Source organism: Haemaphysalis longicornis, unplaced genomic scaffold (assembly GCF_048455015.1).
Source record: "Haemaphysalis longicornis isolate Haplotype H1 unplaced genomic scaffold, Haemaphysalis longicornis Haplotype H1 scaffold_8, whole genome shotgun sequence".
Lineage (NCBI taxonomy): Eukaryota > Metazoa > Arthropoda > Arachnida > Ixodida > Ixodidae > Haemaphysalis > Haemaphysalis longicornis.
In genome coordinates this window covers 185,656,693-185,669,192 of record NW_027526445.1, presented here as the reverse complement: position 1 = coordinate 185,669,192, position 12,500 = coordinate 185,656,693, and the positions used below count along the sequence as shown (strand labels likewise).

The following is a 12,500-nucleotide window of genomic DNA, read 5'->3' as shown; positions in this document are numbered from 1 at the left end:
ACTGAATCAAACGCTTTTTCTTAGTCTATAAATTTCATGTAAAGCGGTGTATTATACTCAGCACATTTTTCTGTTACTTTGTTGATGTCATGGATCTACTACCTTTACGTCTGACAAATATAACTCTCTTGGAATAGTTGTCAAAAATTGGGAGAAATAGGGCTGGGAGTTGAAGTGGTCTTAGTTTGGGAGCATGCAGAAATAATTAATAGTAGGTTTTCGGTATTAGTTATATGAAAGGTGTACTACGAATGTCTACTGTCAGTGATACCTTATGAGGCAGGAATTTGGCGCCTTACTAAGTGATTTGACAAAACTGGTCAGCCTATCCAGCAACCAAGGGGTGTTTGAAATAACAAACCTAGATAGGAAACGACCATCCTTTACTGAAGAACTCGCGTGGGAGACATGGATCGAATAAAGAGAAACGCTGAGAGGCTTGGGCAAGCAGGCATTTCGCAGAACTTGCAGCTTGTGGGCCACGGGTGTTACCCAGTGGCTACCGAAGGCGGACAAGAGGTAGAGAACCTTTTACTCAGTGGAGGGACGAAGTCCTAAAATTGCGAGAAGAACTGGTTACGGCATCGGAAAGCAGGAAATACTGGACGAACGCGGGAGAGGCCTTCGTCCTATTGTGGACACAAGATCTCTGATAATGAGTAGGCTGATGCACGCCGTAAGCGTAAATTGAAGCCATGGTAAAACACCCATACATACCACATACATACATACATACATACATACACACACACACATACATACATACATACATACATACATACATACATACATACATACATACATACATACATACATACATACATACATAAAGAAAACCTCGAACACGGTAGCGAGCACGATTGTTGCCAACGTTTCAGCAGAGAAACTTGAATTCGTCAGGGCGAGGATTTGTCATGACGAAGGCAAGTCTCTTTTCTAAAACGTTGGCAACAATCTTGGTCGCTACCTAGTTCGAAGTTTTCTTTTTTTGTTCCCTTGCATCTTCAAGTTTTGTTGCTACATAGATACATACATACGTGCATACATACATACATACATACATACATACATACATACATACATACATACATACATACATACATACATACATACATACATACACACACACATTGATGCATGCATGCACACATACATGAAGGTATGCACACGTACATAAATACGTACATACAGCTAGCTTCGGCATGTTCAAAAAGCGCTGAAAGTATCCTTTGCCCTGTAAGGAAACAAACACAATTATCACACAGTTCCCAGAATAGAAGTGATCTGCTAACTGCGAAAACGTGATACAAATGTATCAAGAAACACGAGAAGCGAAAGCATGCTTCAAGTGATTGCTATCCTAGAGGTACGCCAGCGCTGCTTCGTTGTAGAGAGAGTGCTTTCGAATGAAGCTGCTGCACTCACTATGCAAGCTTTAGAAGCGCTTAATATTAGCTGCGAGAGCAAGACTAGCAGCAATGGTTAATAGGCTTCCTCCACTGTACAGAGGCTACAGAGAGCGCACAACTATTTTTATTACATCGGCCTGCAGTGCACTCTAATGCTTCGATAAACCAGTGGCCATTTCTTTGTGGCGTTAAACAGCGCCACGGAGCAAGACCAAGAAAAAGCACACTACAGGGGCGCTTACATAAAACAGAAGTTTATGTTGCGAGCATTCATGATTTACTGGTCACAGCTGAAGGAGGAGGGTTCGATACCGGCCGCGGTGGCGGCTTTTCAGACGGGAGCGAAAAGCGACAACGCCCGTGTGTCGAGATTCCGGCGCACGTTGAAGATCCCCTAGTGGGCAGAATTAATCCGGAGCCCTACACCACGGCGCTCCTCAGGTGAAGCTTCGGTGTGTTGAACACCGCAATTTAGGGTTTCTATGCCTCATGAAGGGCGCAGAAAAACAGGAAAAGGAAAATGAAAAGGAGTCACTCTTGATTGCACCCATCCAATATTCCAAGGCCTGTTTATACATTCAAAGAGGCCCGTTTTCTGTCCTTTAAAATGATTCAGGCAAATCTCGCGCAATATTGTCCTGCCCGGCCAATGTACGCTGCTTCCACGATAAGGGGAACAGAAAAAATGAGGCTCCCACTAACCCCTAAGATTTGAAGGTAGCGGAGCTGCACGCAACCTTTACGACCATAACGATGATTTGAGTGGACGATTGGAGCCGATTTCTTCTTCTTCGCTGCCGCAACAACCTTAGCTTCATCATTGTTGGTATAGGTGTGAGTTTTCTTCCTTTATTGGATGTCATATTCATTGGACGTCACCTTGGAGGGTCGTAGGGTAGGACGTGCCTTTCTCGTTCCGAGCAAGTATTGCCTCGATTAGGGCGAGCGCTCAAGTTTTTTTCCCTGTGTCGCAAGTGGGTGTGCTCGGATTGTAAACGTGCGCCGACGTTGCTGGGGGGTCGCCGTGAGGCAAGCTCACGCGAGCACTAGGCATTTTCTTAGTTTTCTTAACTGCCGGACGGTCGGCGAAATCTTGGCCACTCTCCTTAAGTGAGTATGCTTGGCTCGACAAACGTAGGCATGCTAAGCTTGGCGGTCGTCGGAAGCAAGCACACAAGAGCACTAGGCATTTTCTTAGTTTTGTTAAATGCCGGGCAGTCGGCGCGAGGCCCCCCTCTTACGCGCGCACGCTCGGCAATTTCTTGGCATGTTGAGCTCCGAACACGAAAATTTACTCTTTGCTAAACAGCTTCTCTCTTAACCCTTTCAGGGTCGCATTTTTTCGCCAAATGCGACCTTCCAGGGTCGAGTTTTTTATTGCTGATTTAAATTCTTCGGATGAATCTATTTCGAGAAAAAATATCCTATTTTTTTATGGCGACCATAAAGTGACAAAAAAATTGTTTATGTTATTACATATATGTGGTTTATTCATGAGTAACACAAGAAAAATTCTAAATAAAAACGAGAGAATAACAAGCCGGCACCTTTTGATGGAATCAAAATCAGATAGACATCAGTTTCGCGGGCGGAAAAAGGCAGGAAGCGCCCGGAGGACGACACCGAAACCAGGCGCTGCGGGCGAGAGCCATCGCCGGAAGAAAAAAAAAATGACGTATTTCCGAAGTGTGGCAGCACATGCCAAGCAAGAGAAGGTTGGCGAAAAAGGCGCGCTTTTTAAAGATACAAGCAAGGCCGTACATGTACGTCATTGACCATTTTGAAAGTGTTTGCCGATGCCGTACATGTACGGCCGTCACCATCAAAGGGTTAATATCAGCGCTTTTATGCAAGACTTCTGAGCGAGCACACTTTGGCACGCATCCGCAATCGCGGCAGTGCATTCCCAGAACGGCCTTGGTGACACTGTATTCAAGTTCGCCCAATCTTTTATTTATGCACCGGTGGTTTCTGCAATAAAAAATTGCCACTTGTTAAAGTAAAAACCGGTAATTGACAACTTAATCGCTTTACGAGTTGTTCTTTGCGTTTAATCTCGCACTCGCGGTTTTTTTGCGTACAGGGGTTACTTCTTTGCAGTGGCTCAACAGCTTGCGAAGTGCCGAAAATGCTACACTTACGTCTAAACGCTGCCAGACTTCCCCCAGATTGTAGTAATTGTGCTTGTAGTGCGGTGTGACTGCCACTTTTTGCGTTTTTCTTCTGTTCATCGTCTACCACGCTGACCTGATTGGCTAGTTCTATTTTTTCAACGGAAGGTGATTTCTTCTTATCGTACACCGCGCATTCTAAGCGGCTCAGTTAATTTTGAAAAGTATCGTTCATACGATGCCAGCGCAATTTCTTTAGAGGGCTGCCAAAGCAGCGCCCTAAAGAAATCGCGTTGGCATGGCGTGAATGATAGTGCTAACCTAGACTTTGCACAGCTGCAAAAGCAGTTGTGAAATGCCTAGCTTTACTAGTTTTGAGTGCGCCGAGCCCGCAGGCAGCAACAGCTTATTGCTTCCATGCTGCTAAGCCCAGAATATTTTTTTTGCGAAAACTAAAATCCTAAGGTCCCAGGATGTAATCCAGCCTTGCTCTCTTCCCTTGTATGTTAGCGTTGAGGACGTGAAACAATTATGAAAAACGGATATAACCTTAGAGGCAGACAAGCACATGCAGCCTAAATACTCTGCAAGTCACCAAGAAAGCCCAACTCAAACCAGCTGTGATACGACGTCTCGACAATCTCAAAATTCGAAAACGACTACGCCCGACGTACTACATATGTCATGGCCATCCATCGATGGCCTTGATACGGTGGCCCTAAAATGCCCGGGGGCCGACTATTCAGGGATGCACGTCGAAGCTGAAAAAAAATTGCCCCCACCTCCCCGAAGGGAATCGTGAGGAAGTGCGAATGCATTTCTTGCGCCGAGAGTACACGGCGTAGTAATTCTGCCATCGCCTTGAGAGGCGCAGTACCGGCGAGGGGGAGCTGTCAGGCGAGGGGAGAGGCGCGCGCCGAGGGTGAGTGCAAACCTAACGGGGGGAGAGGCGCGCCAGCTGCAGAGCATGTGACGTCACGGCGCGAGGAGAGGGGGAGCAGACGCAAAGGCGCCAGCGCGCGGTCACGTGGGAGTGTGACGTCACGGCGCGAGGAGCGGTGCGGGAGCCGGCGCGGGCGCGCGCAGCCACGGCGCGGGAGGCGGAGCGCGCGCGGGTCACGTGGGGTGTGACGTCGCTGCGCCGTTGCTACAGACGCCCCTCTCCGATCCTCGCGCCGTTGCTAGGGGAGAGGAGGAGGAGCGCGGATGACGGCGGATTCAGGGTCGCTTATAAAGTGCATCGCACTTAAAAAAAAAGCCTAGCTTCACTGACTTGCGTCGCGAACGATAATGACAACAGCGAAGCTGCCTGGCGTTTCCTAATCGCAATCCTGCCAAATCGCAAAACCAGCAGATCGATTGCCTTTCGCGCCAATTCATTTGTACCGTGTTCTACTGCTCGCATCATGCATCAACTGGAACCTTTTGTTACTCTTAAACTTGGAACGCTGACACAAGGGGGTGCCGTGGGCACTTCTTGTTTTTTAGCGACATACTTTGTTTTGCTATTTCAAAAATCAGCAGCCATGTATTTTTAATTACGGAAACAATGCAAACATAGTAGACGAGTACAGCACAAAAATTAGTACACCGCAAGAGACGGAGGAGGCCAACCGGGATAAGTGCCACTTTTTATTTAAAAAGCCTATATATGCCCACAAAACGTACGCTCATCAGCAAGATCTACAACGCATATAACCGTCCCTCGTGCGGTCGCAGCTCGTGCTTTTACGTACAGATTACAATAGGCAGCAACCGACGACTGTCTGTCACCTGGTACCAGAAAACACCAATACAAAATACAAATACCAAACGAACAAAAAATAAAAAATAAACAAACAGTCGGCAGAGAAAGCAGGGTGCGGCCGATCGACACAACAGGAAAACTCTCTGTTTTGTTACCCTGCTTTTTGATTTTGCTAAAATAAACATAACGCCCGCAAAGACGCGCTTTTTGGCGAGTCCGCCACAGGCGTTGCCGTGTTCGCGCCTATTCAGTGAAACACCCAAATAAAAAAAATTAAAAGCGTGGATTTCTCTTTTAGAAGGACGTCAAAGGTTTGAAAGTCCCTGTTGTGGCCACAGAATGCGAACAGACAGTTTTCTTGAAAGCGCGAAGCCAAAAGAGCCCATCTCCCCGCGAGGGGGACTCGAGTAAATGCGTCGCATAGGGGGTGGGTGTATTGCGTTAACGTTTAGTGTTTGGGGAGTTGGTGGTAGTGAATGCGTTGTATCAGCAGCTTCTTGACGTAGTTTGAATGAGTCAAGGATATAAGGCGCGTTCGTAGCCTTTCATTCTGTGTCGGTTTTGTGGCGCAGTGGGAAGAGCACCATGTACCTCGCGTTCCGCCCACAGGTAGTGAATGCGTTGTATCAGCAGCTTCTTGACGTAGTTTGAATGAGTCAAGGATATAAGGCGCGTTCGTAGCCTTCCATTCTGTGTCGGCTTTGTGGCGCAGTGGGTAGAGCACCATGTACCTTGCGTTCCGCCTGCAGGGTCGTGGGATCGAAACCAGGCGCCGGTAAGTATTATTTTTTTATATAGTGTAGGGGGAGGGGTGCGGACCTGTTGTTGAGAGCGAGGAGGGTAGCGTGATGTGGGAGAGGAGGAGTGGGGGAGAGGGCGCACCTTGAACGGCTGTTGCGGACGCCGAGGCACGCCGACAACGCCGGGTGACATCGTGAATTAAAGAAACGCTCTGCATTTAAAATAGTTGTGGCTTAGCTCTGCTATGCCAGGATATACGTAGCGTGAGCTAAGGTTCAGCAACGCAGTCCAATCCAGTCCAGTCCAGTCCAGTCCAATTCAGTCTAATTCAGTCCAGTCCGGTCCCGTCCAGTCCAGTCTTGCCCAGTCACTGCTCCTTGCGCATGCTCAGCACGGCTCTTCACGAGCCACGCGAAACGGCTATCAAGCGGCTCCGGTGCCGCGTCAGACTTGGCTACTGCGCAATGGACCTCTCCCGGGGTACGTCACGCGGAGGCCGTGACGTCACGGAAAGCGCACGTGCTGGGTGTGGCCGGGAGGGTGGTTGGCAAAACATTCGGACCGCGCGCGGGGCGTATGCAGTGACACTGCATTAGACGCGCGCAAAAGTGGAGTTTTTGTTAATGTGTTCACGTTTCTGATGCCGGTGGGCTGCTGTGCTCTCGGCTACGCAAATCTTGCGAGCAGAATCAGCGGCATTAGACTTTTCGGAGTCACCAAAGAGGTAAATTCGGCGTGTATTGTGGATGCGCGCAATGTGCCGAAGCGGCTGGCAGCCAAAGCAGCGACATGGTCTGCTCTTACTCATAGCAAGATTTCCCATTCTCGAACTTCTGCTGTTCTCCAAAGCGCAGTCATACCGTCTACATTGGCAGTCCGCGCTAATTCGTGCCATGAAATGATGCTGTTTACCAACCATCTGCTATCATGCAGCACCAGCAGAAATTTGGTCAAGTGAAAAAGAGCCGGAGGTGTGGGGCAGAGGGAAATTTTCTTGCTGCGAAATATTGTCATGTTTTGAGGAGGTAGAGTAGTGTATTAAAAACAAAATGAATGCCTAACCTTCTTAGGCGACGCGAATTAAATGTTTCGACGAGAGATCTGCGTTAGTCGCCTGCCGCCAGATCGACAACGACAAGTTTGGTCTTATGGGGGCATCTGTTCAAGACGAACGAAATTCATTGCTTGTGAGTGCAATAAATTTTTACCTTGATCAGTTATATTTTGCCTTTAGGATGCGGCAAAACAGAGATGCTTACCGTGCTGACATGTAGCATCGTGACTTCGGCGCGAGATGGGCCACTCACGCGACTCGAAAAAACTCGAAAAATGTGTTTGGCCTAAGCGAACAAACTCAGTGAATGTATTCTTTTGTTGCGGCCTCCCGACGCTGGCGAATGCAGCGGGCGTACGAGGACACTAACTTTAACTATCATGAAATAATGACTACCGAAAATTATTTCAGTGCGCTGTCGCAAGCTATACGCACCAACCATATGTGGCTGCTATGTTACTCTCACAATGACGATGAACCATTTCGCGATTTCACTGGGGAAAAAGGTAAGAAAACAATCGGTCAATCACGTAGAGAATGACATCATCGCGATATTTTTATTGGAATAATGTTTGGCTTTTGCTCTTCATATTTTTGTTTCGTTGCTGCTTATTTTACTTTTTAATTCTTTCATGCTTTACCTTTCCTTTTTCCCCTCGACATGAAATCGTGTGTACGCCACAGTCTCCGGGCGACGCAAAGGGACCAAGAACAGGGAGCGTATACGCTGCCAGAGGCACCGCGCTTAGCTTAAGCGGACCTCGAAAGCAACAATGAATGAGCTTTAAAAACATCTTAAAAAACATCCTTGGAATGCGTCACAACAGCACCAACCTTCAGAATGACTCGTTTAGGCTGTTCTGTCGCGCACTGATTATCCGAAAGCGTCGCCCTTCAATTGACCTTACGGTAAACGAAAGTGTTGCGGAGGTTGTAGTTGCGGAAAGCTACATGGAGGTGCGACGGCCACAGCTAGGATAGCTAGACCCCCACCTGCAATGTAGGCGGCCAGTGACAGCCCGAACCAACGCCACATCGTTTCTTTCGGGCGCCGCGCGGCCAGGCCGGGCCGTCGGCGCAGGCGCGTTCTGCCAACCGCCACCGCACTTCGCGGCCGCCAGCAAGCGCCACCCGTCGCGCACGTGCGCTTCGTGACGTCACGGTGTTTACATACATGGAGAGGTCCATTGAGGCGCACACCTGGGCACGTGCCGACGCCAGTGCGTCTGCTGCGGCTATAACGCAACACAATCCAACACAATCCACTTTAATCCAATCCAATCAAATCCAAATCCAAGCCAAGTCAAGGAAGGCCACGCCAAGCCAAGCCGAGCCAATTCAATCCAATGTCCCTCGCGCTTGCGCAGAACGGCCCTTCCCGGCACATGCGAAACTGCTGAACCTCGACGCTACAAAACCAGCGGCAGTAGCGGAGGTCACGGCATGGAGACGCGTCGCGAAAGCGTGATTTCAGCCGCTTATAACTTCGGTACAAACAAAATGATGCAACATATTAGATGCGACGCTCAGAGCATCTCTTGTTGGCGGCCCTGTCCTTCCTGCGTGCGTCCGTTGTTGTCCGCAGCCACTCTCCCCCTCTCCTCTCCGATAGCGAACACTCTCTCGCGAGGGGCATTGGATTGGATTCGATTGGATTGGCTGGGCTTGGCTTGCATTTGGATTAAAGTGGATTGTGTTGGATTGTGTTGCGTCATAGCCGCGGCAGTCTCTCTCTCCGCGGTCTCCTCTCCTTCGGGCGCGCTGCGCATATTAACCGGCGTGCCGCTCTCCGGCGGCCTTTCGGTCGACGATTGCTCTCCGCTTGTGCTTGAACCCCCCCTCAGCGTCGCATCACACAAGGGTTCCCGCGAGGGGAGGTGGGCGTAATTTTTTTAAGCAGTATTGTCGACCCTTTGGAGGAGAGTCGTTTCCCTATCTTGAAGAAATTAGAGGCTGGATTTTTTTATTTTGATTTTTAAAGTTAGGCATTTCTAGAAAAGCGCAGCAGTCAATCTTTTTTTGTGTAGGTTTATACGTTTTCTAGACCAGTGATATTTTACAAATATGGTTACAAGTATCTGGTCGTTATTACCTATCACTGACACATTAATCTCAATGACGGATACGGAGATAGGGGCGGCAAAGTTAGCGACCATCCATCTGGCGTCTGGCGTGACTTTGAGATTTTTTTAATATTTTTTTTTGCTCACGGAAGAACACAAAATTTGTTTTGATTTGTTCGTCATTGGGGTATACTTTTTATTTTAAAGCAAATTTTAGCAGAACGATCAAACCTTGCCGTGCGCAATGCCTCAAAGTTGGAGAAAACTGGAGCCACTGGAATTGCGGGTCACGCCCGCCACCTTTGCAAATTTTTTCTCGCGAAGTACGCACGGTTTCCTGAGGAAAACGGACTCCAGTTTTAAGTTATTCTCTTTCTTTCGCATAACTCATGAAAATGTAATAAAAAAAAGCACGGGTACACGCATGTTCGTTCTCTCGTGGAATCGCTAATCAGCGCCTGAACACCGGGGGTATTCCTTTCGACGACGCTTGTCTTTGCTTAGTTGGATAGGTATTTATTGATCAAAAGGGGAAAAAAAAGGAAAAACAACCACCAGCTGTAATTGCTCTCTATTCCTTCTGTTCTTTGTGGGGCACAAGTTCACTCGATCCAATAGAGTTCATTCTTTCAAGAACGCTGCGTTGCCCTTGGATTAGTATACGTGAATATTGTTGCAGAGCAAGGAAAACGCTTGTTCACAAGTAAAACAATGTGTCTCTATTGGCAGATAATTAAGAAGGCAAATTCGGACAGGCAGCTAGGTCTTTCAGCTCGTGCATACGCTAGTCCACCAGAGCGTCTTCTTCTTCCTCGACTGATAGCCAGGCTGCCGCACAACCACGGCACATGCCCACTTTGGGGGATTGCGCCCTTTGCATGTCTAGTGTCTGGCCAGCTCATTTCTCTAACACGTTCCACGCAGCAATATATATATATATCTGGGGTGCCTCCCAAATAAACGCTCCTTTAATACCTGACTTCTGTCCAAAGGATACATGGTGTCAGAAGGATAATTTTGAACAGTGCAGCTGATTAAGCTTGAGCTCTGTCCGTGCGAATCGTTCACAAAAAACTATCATCATCGCCTAGGTGGAGAGAAGGAAAATGATAGGCCTAGAAGTGTTAGGGAGAGTGGCGAGGAGGATGTGGTTAAAGAGGTCCCGGGAACCGTACCCGAGATTCTTCCGCCGTGAAACTGGCAACGTATCCACTGGGCCACCCCAAAGTCTCGGAGAGTAGGTGGTTAGGACCGGCAGGTAAGAATAACACGTGCAGACAATTGGAAATAAATGAATGAATGAATGAATAAATTTATTATAGAAAGGATGGCACTGTGGCCTGTTGGGGGAAATAGGTGAATGGTTCAGGGTCGATAAACTTTAAGTTCTATTGACAAGGTAAGCCTACTTCACGAAGGCCCGCAGTCCAAAACGCTTCTCATGGTCAGAATCGAACCGGGATCCCTGGCGTTAAGAAACTGGCATATATCCGATTGCTTTATCATCGCATTCGAAACGCTCAGCATTTCCTTTGCGTTCGTAGCGCGGGCGCGGCTTTGGGCGTTGGCTTACTTTGGCTTCCGACTTTGGCAATTTGGAGTTTGGGCTTTAAGAGAGTGGATTCTGCACTGAGAAATTTGCGCTTTTTAAGCATCTTTCTGCTATGAAAGGGGCAGACCTAAGGAAAGTCAGGTTAAGGCTGGTTTCCTCAGCCTTCGCATCTCAATTGCGAAGATGGTTTAATTTTTTTCAACAAGTCAGGTAGTTGAATGCGAGTGCGACAGATTGCACCGTTGTCAGAGCAATTCCCGAGAATGGAACTAGTCAAGCCACAGGCGCACCTGCTACTTTCTACCAACATCTCGAAGAACAGGGACTTGTTCATCAACAAGTTCGACCTGTTCCTACAAGAGACAGCATCTATGAAAGAACCAAGGTCAGAACCTCTCAAGGCTGCGTCACTGTCGAGTGTTGCTGGCGACGGTGCACGGGAAAGGTTCAACAACTTTATCTTCCTGGAGGCGAAACGTAGGGACGTTTACGCGATGGCCCTGCGTAAGTTCAAAGGCTACTGCCAAGAAAAGCAAAGTTATTTGAATGAGCGGTATATTTTCATTTTTCGCTCAATAACCCACGAAGAAAGTGCCCCTTTTGACAGTTTCTTGCGCGACCTACGAGACCTATCACGAAGCTGCAACTTCGCTCAATTAACAGAGTCAATGATCCACAACTAGGTTGGATTCGGTATACATAATCCGAGTTCCGGAAAAGGCTCATGAATGTAAAAGTCCTTACGCTAGCCAAGACGGAATAAATCTGCAAGTGTGGGGAATTGGCGTGCCAGACGAACGAGGCTTGGGGTAAGCCAGAGAAAACTATAGACGTAAGCAAAAAAGCATCCTTTAGATCGTCGTTAAGCTCATAAAAGAAGACGCTGGGCGTTAAAGACAAGAACCAGCGGTACTTACAAGAGAATTTTATTATGAAGCAAACTACACATCAATAGTACTAGAACACACTCTCAGAAGTTCAATGCGCCACTGCGCAGTCCAACGCGCACTCCGTCATACATGTGCACGCATGGGACAAGTGCACCCATCCAAGAAGGCCAGCTCCTTCGAGGTCAACGAAGGGAGGTCGAGCTTAGGCAATCACTGACCTGAGTGCATTTCACGCAAATTTAGGTGCGTGAAATATAACCGGTCGCACGAAAGAAATCGGTGTCCAGTGGTCGGGAAGACGCGTTTGGTATGTTGCGTTGCCAATCAACCAATAGTGTTTAAAAACACTAAACAAATTATTGCACTGTATTTGTCGATTCTGGTCTCATTTTCGCTTGAAACAGGAATGTTACCAGATGACTGGAAAGTGGGAAAGGTCATTCCGGACCACAAATCAGGTAACAAACATTCACCTCTAAATCACCGTCCCATTTCACTAACCAGCGTTTCATGCAAAATCATAGAACACGTCATGTACACTCACAATTTACACTTCATGAGGGCTAACAATTCATATCATTCTTACCAGCATGGCTTTCGTAAATCTTTATCTTGGGAAACACAACTAGCGATATTTGCTCATGATTTGCATGCTAATCTTGACCGTAACCTTCAGACTGATGCAATCTTTCTAGACTTCGCTAAAGCTTTTGACAAAGCACCACACAAACGCCTGTTACTAAAACTTCTCCGGTTGAATCTGCACCCCAAACTTCCAGCATGGATTTCAGAATTTCTTGCTAACGGTTCCCAGTTCGTCTATATTTATAATTACCATTATAGGTCCCTCCCGGTAACATCGGGTGTCCCCCAAGGGTCTGTCGTCGGACCCCTTCTGTTTCTAATATATATTAACGATCTACCCGTGCATGT

At 47.7% G+C, this 12,500-nt stretch overlaps 1 protein-coding gene across 2 annotated transcripts in view; it reads right to left on the bottom strand.

Moving 5' to 3' along the window:
• The window catches only part of LOC144148723 (uncharacterized), a 204,859-nt gene that overhangs the window by 10,869 nt on the left and 181,490 nt on the right, over positions 1-12,500 (bottom strand). The window contains exon 9 of one of the 2 annotated variants that reach the window (XM_077680247.1): positions 1,176-1,234. The exons of the other annotated variant lie outside the window; for it this stretch is intronic. Within the exon in view, the coding sequence (XP_077536373.1) occupies positions 1,207-1,234 (28 nt within the window). The 3' untranslated portion in view covers positions 1,176-1,206. Of the gene's footprint in view, positions 1-1,175; positions 1,235-12,500 lie in introns of those variants that run through there. 2 annotated transcript variants of the gene reach the window in all.